The following is a 15,192-nucleotide window of genomic DNA, read 5'->3' on the forward strand; positions in this document are numbered from 1 at the left end:
TGGTGTAGTTTGGGGGTGCTGGTTACAACTGTGTTGGTTCACAGACATAGGCAGACAAGGTGCTTTGGGTAAATTATATCACATTTACCCAAAGTACCTTATCCAAACATGACAAGATTTCTGCATCATGAATGGGGACTCCCCATTACCGGCTCTGGGGAACTGCTCTGCTCCCCAGCCCCCAGTCTTGTGCTTGGAGGATTACTGCAAAATCCATTGCATGAGGATCCATTACATGAGGATTCTAGTCTATTAGGCTTAGCGTAGTCCAGCTCCAGGCTTAGCGAAAGGGGGAGGTGGGACTGAAGCTCATGGACCCAAGTGGCACACTCACAGATCGCTACACCTTAGAGGGAACATTGACCCGATCCTCAAAATCTCGCTGCACATGAAATATGACAGAACACTCCTCCCTTTTGCTAGTCCTTGAGCTCCCAGCAATTAGTTTCTTTTCTTCTGCTAATTGTCCGCTACCCCTGGGAATTTCTCTCTCTCCATCTTATAACTTTTTTCTCTCCTATGCTACATTGGCTCTTACTACCCAGACCTGATGAAGAATGTGTTGCATTTGAAAGTTTGTCTAACTCTAGCTCAACAGTATAGTTAATTCAATAAAAGATATCACGCTAAGAAATCCCTGTTTCATCCATTATTTCTAGACCCTTACAGCTACAGCATTACTGTAATACTATGTGTGAATTAACGTAACAGCAACTACTCTATTAGAGACTTTCTTCTACCTTTTTTCCTGTTCTACCCTACTAAGACTCAAAACTGATGCACTGAGTACCTTATACAACATAAATGGATACAAACTCAGGTTGTAGCACAGAAGCTGAAAGCCGGAAATAGATAACATGGGCAACCATTTCACACAAAGAATATAGTGTGTTGAGCTGTCAAAACAGGGAGGGAGGGGGATAAGTGGAAAGAAAGAGAACATTTTAAACAATGGAAAATTTCTTAGCATTTCACAGCAGGAGAACAATGGCTTCAAATTCTTTAAAAGGCTATACATATAATTATCAACATTTATATGTTGGTGTTAGCCAAAGCACGTCTCTCAAAAGGCCACAGTTGTGCACAGCATCAGAATAATAAGTTACTTTTTACAAGTTGATGCCCCTTTTTTGTTTTAATCACAGTTTCTTCTGTTCTTTAAAGTTTTCTTTCTGCAGTTTTGGAAAAATCCAAACTGCTTCCTGAAGCCAGAACAACATGGTCCAAGTATCTTGGCTTAATAATCTGTAATGCATGGTCCACCTCCCATTTCAATCTTGAATTAATGATTGAGAGTTCAGAATTGTTACCTACCTTTCCTTCAAATTATTTAAACTATTTAAAATTCTTGAATAGGGGAGGGAAAATTCTCAAGTCTCAGCCAAACATTAATCAATGATTAAAAATAGTAAATCACCAACCTAACCTTGTTAAACGTTAAAGTTTATTGTTGAAAGCAAACACTTCCCAAAACCTCTTACTAAGCTTATTTTAAAGTAACTGACTATAGGAACAAGCAGGAATTTAATACTATTAAAATATCTCCAGTAACATGGGTATTGAAGGTCATTCTCATATAAAGCCGAGTGCTCACCATTCCCACTAAATACAGTGAAACATTAGTATACATTTAGCTAAAATATTCAAAATATATGAAGTAAAATATGATCCCAATATATTTGTGACAGTGAATTTTGATCCTGAAAACAACAGGAAAACTCAATGCACTAGTGTTTGTATAATAGTTGTCAGGCAAAATGATCCCTAGAAAATCTGTATGCTTTTAATCATTCAGTCATAAAAAATTAGTATTGGAAGGGACCTAAGCAGGTCATTTAGTCCAATCCCCCGTGCTCAAAGCAGGACCATCCCCAACTAGATTATTTCAGCCATGGCTTTGTCAAGCCAGGCCTTAAAAACCTCTAAGAATGGAGATTCTACCACCTCTCTAAGGTAACCTGTTCCAGTGCTTCACCACCCTCTTAGTGAGAAAGTTTTCCCTAATATCCAACCTAAAACTCCATGGGCGCTTCCAGATGTGTGTGGATGTTTGGTTTCCTGGGGACAAGGAGTGGTGAAACACCTTGTGCCACCGCTTCTTGCCCCTGAGAAATGCCCATGCATTGCACACTTCGGTGCATGGCAAGTTACCTTGGGTGGGATAGGGGAGACTAAGGCCAGCACTGTGTTGGCCCCAGCAGTCTTACCTGGGGTCCTGCAGGGGCTGCAGCTGTAGTAACTGTGCCATGCAGAGCCTGGCTGACAGTGGAGAGCACTTCTAGGTGGGCCAGCTCCTTTTTCAGCAGCACATGCTGAGTGTGCATTGCTCCAGTTTATTTCCTGTGTTTTTTTTTTTTTGACCCCTGGATATCCTGTTTATTGAGATGTCCTGTTTATCCTACACAAAAAAAATGATGTTAAAAGAACATAAAGGCTGCAAAGTCATTGACTGAAGTTTGCAGTGATAGAGGTCGGTTTGTGCCTTTCTATTATGAGAGTGCCTATTATGTGGCTAAACTAAAGTCGCCCAGGCAATCGTAGCATTCTTTCAACGTTATTTTTGAAATTGCCTACATTTTTTTTGTTTTAAAAAGTGAACCAAGTGAAAATTCCTTTGGTCTGACACCCACCAGCACAGGTCACCAACACAGCTGGAATCTTTTGAGTCATTGCACAGACCTCTGCCACTTCATCTAACAGAGTAACCAACAGTAATAACTGATTTTCAGCTCTTGCGTGTTAACATTAGAGGATGAGACATACTCCGCTAGTGGATTTTGCAGTGGAACAAAGACTCGGGAATCCTGGGATTGATTCTAGTCTGAAGTTAAGTATGTTCCTGATGGGCATAGACTTCTGTCTGTTCCTTCCAAAATTAAACTTATTGGGCCCCATCCCTTCCAAACAATCCTCATCTGAGTCCTGCCCCATACTACCTGCATAGCCAGTCCCAGCCTTCCCCTCAGATTTAAGCACTGAGCCTCATCTCCATCAATGCCCAGAACCTTTCCCTCTCCCAGCATCCAGCCCCTTACTCTTTGTCCATTCAGGCCCAGGTTCTTACCCCCAGCTTCTCATCTGATCTGCCTCCATCCTTATCCTAATGAGCCAGGGAAGTGTCTGGACTGAGAGACAATCTGAGTTTTAGTGCCTCTGCCCTCGTCTCCTTGTCCTACCCTTTTTGCTCAGCCAGCTTCAGTTCTCCCCAGACTTCCATCATCAGATCTCACTACTTTCCCAACTTCTCCAATGCCACTTCCCACCTAGTCCCAGCTTCCACCAGTTTCTCATTTCCCAAGCTGACTAGGTTTCACCCCACACAAACAGCTTCTGGTTCACTTCCAGGCTTGCCCTTCCTGTCAGTCTTCTCGGCCAGCCAATCCCAGTTCCTCTCCCTTCACTTCCTGTTGTGGTCACATGAGATCTGGCTGTTTTCCACAAGGATGGCAAAAAGGTATCTGAAGCACAAAGAACAACCTCCATTTCAAATGCTAACATTCTTAGTGTACCTAAAGTATTTCAAAGAGTCTTAAGAGCGTTTATTTAATATTATTTAAAATTTATTTTAAATGAGCAACAAATAGATTTTTCCTTAACCTCGTTCCCAAAATAGAAGAACCTTTCAGGCTGCAATGTTAATAAAAAGATTAGTCTGCAGGTGAATTTAGACAATTAGCATGGAAAATGTTAGTCCAAACACAATTTAATTTTGGCAACATTAAAAATTGGTAGAGCCAGACAACCTTAAAAACATCTCTGCCTGTAACAAACAATACATACGTAGAAATCATATAATTCCTTTTCCATTGCTTACACTATTTTGACTGTTTTCAAAGATTAAGTCTAAACATGTCAACTGCCCATTTCTTTTTCGTTGATTTTGCAAAAAAGGTGGAACTCAATCCACTGCATTTTAGTGTGCGTTACAATGAAACAAGAACTTTCTAGCGTTGCTAATGTTCTCTCAGGAAATCAGCTCTCAAATCTTATCTCATGTTATTCAAGTTACCAAGGCCTGTGTGTCTAACCCTTTGGAATGTCTTCTGAATCTCTTACCTTCTTGAGTACTTACTTTATTTATAAATAATCCTAACATAAATGTCTTCCTTCCCTAGACTGCAGGTAGGCTACTCAAGCAAGTAAGAAGATAAGAATAATGTACGGTGACAATCGCTTTGCAAATATATCTCAAAATATTTTTGAAGTGTAAGTAGATGTTCTTAAGAGTTACTATTAGATTGATATTTAAAATAAACACCTGAAAAACAAAAACCAGAGTATAGATTTTATTTGAAAAGTAAAATATACTACATGATTTTCCCTTTTGTTTTTGTACTGCAATATGAAACTTTAATATTGGCACCAGATAACTAATGATATATGAAATAACTGAGAACTATTAATTCCACAGCTTTTGCTATCCCCAGTTTAGTACTTCAGTTTTTCAGTTCAGTAATTTCTGCTATAGATAATACCTAGTACCTATTTTTAGAGGTACATACAATCTCTTCCATATCTAGGAATATACACCCTAGGACAGCCACATACATATATATTAAAAAAAAATCCACACACATTTTTGCAACCTTTTGCAACCTTCAGATTTAATTCAAAAGTTTTGCTTAAACTACTATAAAAAAATATCCTTTTAATGACCCTTACTCCATGCTGGGATTTGCAGATAAGTATAGAAACTGTACAAGGCCTGGAGATACTGGACATTATTCAACAACAGTCTAGGACTCCAGTCCTATTTTCTGAGCAGCAGTTAAAGAAAGTCTTGGGTTGAATACTGATATCAAAATACAGATTTAAACAATTTACACTAAAAATAATCTAATTTGCATTTATAGCTTCTTACAGAAAATAAACAAATTCGTATCATTAACAGACAAGTCCTCAGCTTTTCCAGTTCCAAGGGATACAAAGATCTCCATCCTGCAGCACAGAGTAAAAGTGTGAAACACAGAGGTGCATGCCTTGTAGATATGGTACTGATTCTTCTAGCAGTCGCTTACAACAATTTATCATCTGTGCACTGGAAACACTGGGCTCCTTATACAGCTGTTTCAGGGAAAATTTTTCAGTGGAAGTACTAATTAGCTCCTTTTCCATTGTCATCAGCCTGATATAATAAAAAAGCAGACAGTAAGAAATAATGATAAAACAGAATGATTAAATTAGCGCTTAGCCTCTTTTAAAAATCTTTTTTGAAAGATACAAGTACTATACATATGTATATACAAAAATGCTTAAAGATTTCAAGATTTTCATGTTTAGATATACTGAAAAGACTTTTGTACATGTATATTTTAACATTTGTTTGCACTATTATATGAACTCTGTGCAAAAATGAAGTTACATACCTACAAATGGAGGACACATTTTGGAAACAATGCAGATTAAATGATTTAATCTATATTCAGGATATTGTATATTGGTAACGTATATATTTACAATATTTGTAACTTACCATCTTTACTTGAATCTAAGACAAGGTGTGCCCCCCATGGGGAAAAGTCCCTCTATCTTAGATTCAAGTGGAAGTTGGAGGGGGGGGAGGGGAAGGAGTCGGTGGTGAGCAGCTTTGGCTCCAGCTCTGGAGCTAGGGCTGAAGCTGCCACCACTGCAACAGCCGCTGCCTGGCCAGACTGGGGCTAAAGGCAGCACATACTCAAGTGCTCCCTGGACTGGGCCAGAGTAGGGCTCCTACTGGAGCCAGAGTTGCAAGGTTAAGGTAAATGGTATGGACGGCAGTAGTTGTGGAGCAGGCACCTGGGGGGGGGCTGGTGGGAAGAGGAAGGGGCAAGTGTGTGAGTGGAGTGGGGAGGGGGGCTTCATTTTCCTGGTATCTTAAGGATCAAAATGCTTGACATTAAACAGAACTTAAAAGCTTAGCTATTGGGAATAAATTCCCCTTTATCCTCTTATCAAAGCCATTATTCAGTATCCTGGAGGTGATCTAAAATATTTGATATCAAACAAAAAAAGTGTAGCCACCTGCAGTATTTTAGGTGATAGTAATATTCTACCTCTTTCAAGAGGAACACAGAATCCTAAACTCAGGACTAAACTCAGAGAGTATTATTTTCCATTTACCTTGGACAAAATGGAACACAAAAAGCAAAAATGACAAAAATCCAGGTTCTCCGAGAAGAGAAGGTACGTAGATATATCTTTTAAAAGACCACAGAAAAATTGAACTTTTATTTTTTGATCACCCTCTTGACTGAAGTTATACTGTACATGTGAATGCATCAGCAATGAACAAAAGCGACTCGTTCCAAACCTGTACTTCTAAGCATTTTATATGTTCCATAAAGTTGATACACAATACCCCTTTCTCTACTACTACTTTGGAGAATATACCAAAATGCCCACAATGTTAAAGGACAACAGAAATGCTTTTTTTTAAAAGAACCCCCAAAATCCAGATGTATGGATGTATATACCAAACAGATGTATGGTACCTCTACAGATTTAAACTGTGATCCCCCAACAAGTTCCTCAATTGCAAACGTTTGAAGCCAACTGGAACTCTGAACAGGCAACAAGGGATGTTTTAGTCTGTAGTCCTATGACTTCAGGGGCTTCGGTGGTGTTTAGTGGTAGTGGCCTTCAGCAATAGGGAGCTTTCCCCATGCCACTGTGGGGAGAAGCAGTGGTAACAGCGGCTTTGTCCTAGTGCCCACCTACCTACCCACCTCTGACCCAAGCTGCACAAGGCTACTGACTGCTGGTTTAATCCATATTGATGACCTATAGGTTTTTTAATAAACAGTATCAAAGGTAACTATGAAGTAAGGTGAATTTTAAATGTTAGGAAGCGAACTGAAGAACTGGGTCCTGATTTTTTCCCCAATTAAATATGAAGAGTGCAGAGCTGCATTTCTTACTTTGCTTCCCAAACATTTCTGGGGAAAGATCACAATTTTTAATTCAGATCTTGCCAGATAAGTAAGAGGGAATGAATTTCAGCTATTTTAAAACAAATTTCTGTCTAAGCCAGGGTTTGGCAACCTACATCCTGTAGGATGAATACAGGCCAAGGACTTTCTGATCTTGGTTCACAAATGTGGGGCTTCGATGGTGTTTAGTGGTAGTGGCCTTCAGCAACAGGGAGCTCTCGCCATGCCACTGTAGGGAGAAGCAGTGGTAACAACGGCCTTGTCCTAGTGCCCACCTACCTACCCACCTCTGACCCAAGCTGCACAAGGTTACTGACGGCTGGTTTAATCCATATTGACGACCTATAGGTTTTTTAATAAACAGTATCAAAGGTAACATTTAAAATACCGGTATGTACAATGGTGATAAATATAGGAACAGGGTTATTTATTTTCCATGGGTTTGAGACAAATTGTATACAATACTCCACAGACAGTACCCGTCTCCAACTAGGATCCAATGCACATTTTCTGATGAGGATGCAGAATGCTGGAGAGGCTGTGGAGAAAGAGGCTCCTTTTTCCATATGTCATGATTGTAACCGAAGTTTACTTTGTGCAAAAAAAAAAGAGAAAAAAAAAGGGTTTTTGCTTCCTGTTTTCTTCTTGTTTTTAGTTGCTAGATTATGTATTGATCAACCATGAATTGGACAACCCTGAATTAGATTATTAGAAAAGAGACAAGATAGATAGAGACTTAGAAATATGGATGTTATTCCTGACCTACACAGAGGACAAAGCCAGAGGTTATAGCTAGCTTCTTTAAATATTAATGAAGCTTACTTAATGCTATATTTACATATGAAATTATGATCTTGAAAGTAGAGGTTCTAATTTATATCTTGTAAACTTTGTAAAGATGCAATAATATCAGTCTCATTCAATTCTTGTATATTGCTCCTGTGCTGGAGTTTTGTTTCTATAGTCGCCCAAATAAAAAAAAAGTTAAAAAAATACTTGTATTAGAAAATATCTCCAAATATGCTTCATTTTGGCAATCGTTGAAGCTGCAGCAAAATCACTCTTAAAAACCTAAAGGAAAAAAAAAGATGCAATGTAGCTACTGCTGTAATGTGACAAGAATACTTACTCTTCTTTTTTTCTCAGATTCTCTCTTGCTTGTTGTGCTTTGGTAATAATAAACCATTGAAGGGTTGCTGGATCACAAACTGCTGGGATGCTAAAATGTCCAAGTTCATGCAAACTTGGGGCATACCTATCACTATAATAAAACATAAAAAGTTAACACAGATGCATCTTGTTACTTACCCTTTTACTAAAATATTTATAATTTTATAACAGAGGATAAGGCAATTTAAAGGTTAGAATTCTGAATAAATGAGCTGAAAATAATTATTTGTTAAAGGTTTAATGAATAAGGATGAAATATTATTTCACTATAAGTGTTTTAATTTCAGATTACAGGAGAATGAATCTGCAAAGACAACTAAAAAGATGCAATTTAATCCCTTTCTGCAGACTCAAGATAAATTATTAATTCACAAAACCAGCTGTTTTTCAAGGTAGTTTCTCAGCTATTTAAACAAAGATATAGATTTCAGATGATTTTCTAAATTAGATTAATAACATTAAGATATTAAAATCCTACTTTCAGCACTGCCTTTTCAAACACTAACTGTATTTCTGGAATCCTGTGTCTAAATCTGTGTAATGATCTTGCATATTAATGTACCCTGGTCTGCTATATCAGTTTGCTATATACAGGAATGAAAAGCTGGCTTTTAAATGAGTTCTAGCCCACTGCTCTCTTATAAGCATCACATTACATTGGTCATATAAACATATCATAAAATACAGATGCCTTGTGTAAGATTTCTGTCTTTACTAGACTGCATGCTTCTACCCATGTATAAAGCTGACTGTGTGCCCAAGAGAACGAACAAACAACCTATTTAACTAAGTTAAGTACAGTAAAGATGAGTTTAGAAAGACACAAGTGTCCTCCTATCAAAAGGGCACAATTTTCTTCCACATAACTAACCACTCAAGCAAAGTTATTTAAAACATTTAGAAACAGATAACCGTGATTTCATTACCATCATCAGAATTATGGTTACTGTATACATACTGTTGACAAGCCACGCAACATTTATTTCTTGTTGTAGACAGTTAAGATTTCCCAACAGAACACGAAAAATGTGAAATGCATTAGAAATAAAAAAGCAATAAATGAGACTTTATACTATAATTGGTTATTTCTTAAAGCAATAATTAGCACAAGGAATAAAATGAATAAAAGGGTGATGTCTACTTATCCCACAGATGCTTACCTTTCTAGAATCATTTTCAAGCCCCGTAGACTACGAGGGTGAAAAAGTAGTCTACTATTAAGTAACCTAGTATAGAAAGCATCAAGAGTAGTGTAATATTCTTCAAGAGTCAAAAGTGGCTGAAGTTCTTCGATGTATGTTATTTGTATGCCTCCTAGTAGATGGCTTATCCGGTCCTCCAGAAGGAGCAGCTTTTTTTGAAGTTTATTATAGTTTGGCAATATCTCAAAAATCTGTATATACAGAATACAAATATTTCTTATATTACATATAAAACAATACAATTTCCTTTAAAACACTGAAGTACTGATTTGATTCACCAAAGAATAAAACTCTAAAGGAACAACAAAAATTAACAGTGCAAAATGAAAAAAAATCCACAAAATACCAAAAGCTAATGACTATTCGCAGCAAAACCTTAGAATATATTTAAATATTTATCTTGCAGTAACACCAAAAGGCTACAACGAAGATTGGGCCTCAGTGTGAGGAGCCCTGTCCATGTGTGAGAGTTCCTATCTCAAAGCAGTTATAATTTGAGGCCATGTCTATACATACAAGGGTTTGCTGATGTAGCTATTGTGGCAAGCTTTCCTAGTGAAGATATAGTTAGTATTCTTTGCTGATGCAACTGCATCAGACCATGGTGCTAGCTATGTTTGTCAGGGGTGCTGAAAACATAAAACAAAAAATAAAATCCTCCAGCAGCATCTCATAAGAATAAAAATAAATAAAAAAGTTGTATCAGAAGACATGGGCAGAAATCAGGTCTACTACAGCTTGTAGATGACAAGGCAACAAGTCTATAGCTAGTCAGTAGCAATGATCATAATTTGCTACACACCTACCTATTACAAAACTGCATCTATTCAGGCAGAGATGAGAGGTATATATACATTAGACAACAGAGCACCGAAAATATTGCTGATACAGTCTAGATCGGTGATCTTCAACAAACCAATTGTTTGTGGGAAATGTTGCCTACAAAATCCTCCAGTGGTACTTGGGAACAAAGGAAAATAAGAAAGCTAAAGCTTAAGTTGAACAGCAGCAAAACCTGATGCGTCATTTGCTTAGCATTGTTGCCTATGGATCAATAAAGGTGGAAGACCATTGTTCTACAAAAATTCCAAAATAGTTTCAGACTACTGTTCAGAGCTTCATGAATGCAAAAGGAGCAGACTCTTAGTACAGTACAAAATCCATTGTTTCAGTTCACGCATATTTTAGAGAGAAGTACCAAAGGAATTTTCTTGGTCATCAGAACTAAAAAATGTGATCTTTGTTCTATGAAAACTAGAACACTTAATCAAATAATATTGCAGATTTTTTTTTACATGGTATCCTATTGTCTCCATTTTCTATGCATTTCTTCCACCAAACATGTACTCCTATTCCACGAGCCAAGTTCTGTGACTAATCATTAAAAGAGCACTAGTTCATATTACGTTCCAGATGGTGAAATAATCAATCTGTTTGTCTTTGATATGGAACACAGTTGATTTACTTCTGGAAACTGAAAAAAACCTGGCAATAAAGATCATGGTTATTATGAACACCTACAAAAATAGATTATGTTAGAATGCAATACATAAGATCAGGCTGAATATTTTAACTACATTTGCATCATCACTCAGCAGTTATTTAATTTTTTGGTTACACAAAGATGAAAACAAATTCATGTATACAGGGTGACATAAATACAAAATGATTATTCTTTACTGTGAAATGTTCTTACTTTGGTCCAGTGGTGATGAACATCCATGGTCCCAAGCATTATGTGGCCTGTTGCACTCAGACCTGAACAATCTGTAAATATAACTGTGTATCCTAAAATGATGAAAAAGTTTTTTAGTTACTTTCCACAACTATTTTTTACTGCACTTCAACCATTCAAGCCTTAATTAGATTCCTGCATTTCCGAACAAAAAAATCTTTTCAGGATAACCAAAAATGAGTAATAATTTGCACGTTAACTCTCACCATGTAAAGACCAGATCATTCTGAAAGCTCAAACTCAAGGATTTTTGTCCCCAGTAAAAAACATAATTTATGATTTACTCTCTCACTCTCCCTATGCTTTAGGTAGATTTGCAATTTAGCTATACAGAATTTTATTTTATACTTTTTTGGACAAAGTCACTTTTAAACAATGCACATAGAAGATAATGTACACTGAGAGAGGATTAGTAGCTTAGAGTAACTTTATTTCATGCAAATAATAAATGGTTAATCTTGCCCAAACCATCATGCTCACCACCACTCCCCACAAGGCTCTGCATGATACATTAATAAATAGAAACACCCTAAAATTAGAGCCTTCTTTGTTCTTTCAAAAGCGAAGGACCAAATGCTGGAGGATAATAATAAAATTACCCCCTTAGATACTTCAGTCTAAACATGGGAAAGAAATAATCAAGATTGTGTTAAGAACTGACTGATACAAAGGTGCGTACACCTGATCGCCAAATACTGGAACTGTCTGCAAAGGAAAAGCCATCATTTCCATGATTTTCTCCTTTAAAGGAGAATCAGTTTTTAATCCATTCTTAAAGTTTGTTCGTGACCCCCTTCACATATTTTTGCGACCCACTTTTGGATCACAACCCACAGGTTCAGAAATGCTGCTCTAGTGCCAACCAGTAAGCACTAGAGGAGGCTACAAAGAACGCACTTTGCTTTCCACTACCCTTCATGGGTGGAAATTAGACAGCAGGAGAGGAGGTAAGCAGGGTGGGGAAAGGGAGTCTAATTTCTATTCTTACTAGACTGCCACATAGAAAGCTGACTGTTCACTCACTATGCCTCCCTCTCTATACACAAGTATGGAAAAATTAAATCTTTAAATGAGTTATTTTAAGTAGGTATTATCCACTTCTGGAACATTTCAAAGGCTTTTGAAATGTTTTGTTACATCTGATTATACCTTAAAACTACCATGATTCATTTAACTTGAATAAAACAGCAAATTACTGAAGATTTACTTCTGCTTACCATGGGGTAGAGCAGCCAGACAAAACCATAATAGATTTTTTTTCAACTACAGTAAGTCCATGCCTTTTCTCTCCTTATCTCAAGGAAAAATTGGGATTTTTCTAGAGTTCTTGTGCTAGGAACTGTGGTTCTGGTAAAAGTACTTTTGTCCAGTTTAGGCAAATCCTTAGATGCAGGGGTCAAATCCTTAAATGCAAGGGTAGCAGTGGACATGGTCTTCCTGGACTTTCAGAAGGCCTTCGACACCGTCTCTCACCCCATTCTCATTAAGAAACTGGGGGGCTGTGGTGTCAACACCTACACAGTCAATTGGGTCGCCAACTAGCTGGAGGGCCACACCCAGAGAGTGGTAGTGGATGGGTCATTTTCGACCTGGAGGGATGTGGGCAGTGGGGTCCCGCAGGGCTCGGGCCCGCACTGTTCAACACCTTCATCAGTGACTCGAACAAGGGGGTAAAAGCACCTTGTTCAAATTTGCTAATGCCATTCAGATGTGGGGGGGATGTGGGCATGCTAGAAGGGAGGAATAGGCTGCAATTGGACCTAAACAGGTTACAGGGGTGGGCGGATGAAAATAGGATGGGATTCAACACTGACAAGTGCAAAGTGATGCACCTGGGGAGGAACAACTGGCACCATAACTACAGGTTGGGGAACTCCCTTCTTGTCAGTACAGAGGCAGAAAAGGATCTTGGAGTCAATGACTCCAAGATGAACATGGGCTGGCAGTGTGGGGATGCAGTCAGGAAGGCCAACTGCACCTTGTCATGCATCCACAGATGCATGTCAAGCAGGTCCAAGGAGATGATACTCCCCCTCTCTATGTGGCACTGGTTAGGCTGCAGCTGGAGTACTGCGTCCAGTTCTGGGCACTTCACTTCAAGAGGGATGAGGACAACATGGAGAGGGTCCAGAAGAGGGCCACTTGCATGATCGGGGGCAGCAGGGCAGGACCTACGAGGACAGGCTACGGGACCTGAACCTGTTCAGCCTCCACAAGAGAAGGCTGAGGGAGGATCTAGTGGCCTGTTACAAACTAGTCAGAGGTGACCAGCAGGCACTGGGGAAGTCCCTGTTCCCCGAGCACTACCAGGAATAACAGTCACAAGCTGGCAGAGGGTAGATTTAGGCTAGATCTCAGGAGGCGCTACTTCACGTTCAGGGCGGCTAGGATCTGGAACCAACTTCCAAGCGAAGTGGTGCTCTCCTACCCTGGGGGTCTTGAAGAGGAGGCTAGATCTACACTTTGTTGGGGTCGTTTGACCTCAGTACTCTTTCCTGCCAAGGTGGGGATCAGACTAGATGATCTACTCAGGTCCCTTCCGACCCTAGAAACTATGAAACTATACATGTGGAATTTGTCATATTTTTTAGAGTATGGTAGTGTGGAATTTGTTCTCCAAAGTTGACACAAGCAAGTTTAATGCTTCCATCCGTCTATCCAGTAACTCTTGAAGTTATTTGAAAAGTAAGACATCAATTGATTCTAATGTCATTTAAACAGGAGGAGTATTTAAAGTAACTACTTTTAAAATTGCAGTGTATCACTGATAATTTCGAGTAGCTCTGGCCCTTTTTTTAGTGTGTCACAAGTGTAAAGTCTAAGATTCATGGTTGTATTATTGCACTGACATACGAAAGAGAAAAGTAACAAGAAACATACCTTTAACATTCATTAGAACTTCTGGTCTCTGGTGAGCTAAACGACTTAAACTGTGCAGCTGGCTACAACGATGAGCAATATCCCAACTTCTCTGCCATCTAAACAAAATAAAATTGAAAACATTATTTCAATCTCAGTATTATAAAGAGATTTCATTTATTTATTATTTACGTTCTTGGCATATTTGGGCACAAAAAATGCAGATAATAATCATAAAGTTGGGATACTTAGACAGGGGGTTGGACTAGATGACCTGAAGGTCCCTTTCAGACAGATATATTTTTCTATAATTTTATATTAAATTCACCCTTCTTCAAGAGCAATAAGTAGCAAACATCCCTGTGGGGAATTTGTAAAGTGGTCTGAGTAATATGCTATTAAACACTGTACATAAACCATTTGGCTAACTTTTTTACAGTTTCTCTTGAAGCAGGTGCCAACTCTGCAATAGAGATGAAATAAGAAAAAGCAAGTACAAAAACCCTACACTTCTCCAAATATAACAATTAAACATAAAAAGTAATGGATAGAAAAAAAAACATTCTGAGAAGCAATGAGCATATTCTCTCTGAGCAAAAGGTACTAAATACAAGTTAGTTATCTATAAAATTACTGGTTTCTCAGTTGAAGGTAAGATTAGGATTGTGACAGCTGCTGGAACACTAGTTTTTATTCTGCAAAGATAATTTAATTTACAGGTGGTCCCATCAACAGGGCTACTCTCACTGTACAGTTGAAATAGGCACACTTACACATTACTGTTACTCTGTTCCACAAGGGGAAGGACTACTTCCTTCTTTGACCCTTTACTGAAATACTCAGTGCATAGTCCAATATTTGGCCCAACTGCTAGATAGGGAATTCTCCCATGTCCCAGGCAAACTTAGGCTGGGGTCTGGGAGGACTTTAATCCCCTTTTCCTCAGCTCAGCGGTGGCTCCAAGCCCTGCAGGACCAGACTTAGAGGTGGGAGGTGTTGGCAAAGACCTGGCACAATCATCACATGTATGTGCTGGAGATGAGGAACAGGAGAGGGTCCCAGACAGCTTGAGCTAGTGTGACCAAAGAAATCAGAGAACTACATTTATATTATAAAGCAGCACCTGTAAAAGGTGGGAGACTGGAATACCCAAGCAAGAAATCCCTGGCTGTAAGGAGACACTCTGCCCTCAGGTTTATGCAAGACTTATGTAAGTCACTGCATCCTGCTTTCCCCTTCCGTGGTGGCCAGGGAAGGGTTTTAAACCCCCGCACACCAGCATGCTAGCCCTGGGCTGGTGCCTGGTTACACCCCACCT

At 38.8% G+C, this 15,192-nt stretch overlaps 1 protein-coding gene across 3 annotated transcripts in view; it reads right to left on the minus strand.

Annotated features, from left to right (window-relative positions):
• Positions 1-4,562: 4,562 nt before the first annotated feature.
• The window catches only part of TCAIM (T-cell activation inhibitor, mitochondrial), a 30,017-nt gene continuing 19,387 nt past the window's right edge, over positions 4,563-15,192 (minus strand). For 2 of the 3 annotated variants that reach the window (XM_019536442.1, XM_019536434.1), the window contains exons 7-11: positions 13,896-13,993; positions 10,977-11,068; positions 9,239-9,471; positions 8,038-8,169; positions 4,563-5,125 (exon numbers count right to left, since the gene is read on the minus strand). In XM_019536442.1, the coding sequence (XP_019391987.1) occupies positions 4,900-5,125; positions 8,038-8,169; positions 9,239-9,471; positions 10,977-11,068; positions 13,896-13,993 (781 nt within the window). In that variant the 3' untranslated portion in view covers positions 4,563-4,899. Of the gene's footprint in view, positions 5,126-7,387; positions 7,447-8,037; positions 8,170-9,238; positions 9,472-10,976; positions 11,069-13,895; positions 13,994-15,192 lie in introns of all 3 variants that reach the window. The other variant, XM_019536451.1, reaches the window with a different exon arrangement.

This window comes from Crocodylus porosus, unplaced genomic scaffold (assembly GCF_001723895.1).
Source record: "Crocodylus porosus isolate Cpor-Errol unplaced genomic scaffold, CroPor_comp1, whole genome shotgun sequence".
Taxonomy (NCBI): Eukaryota; Metazoa; Chordata; order Crocodylia; family Crocodylidae; genus Crocodylus; species Crocodylus porosus.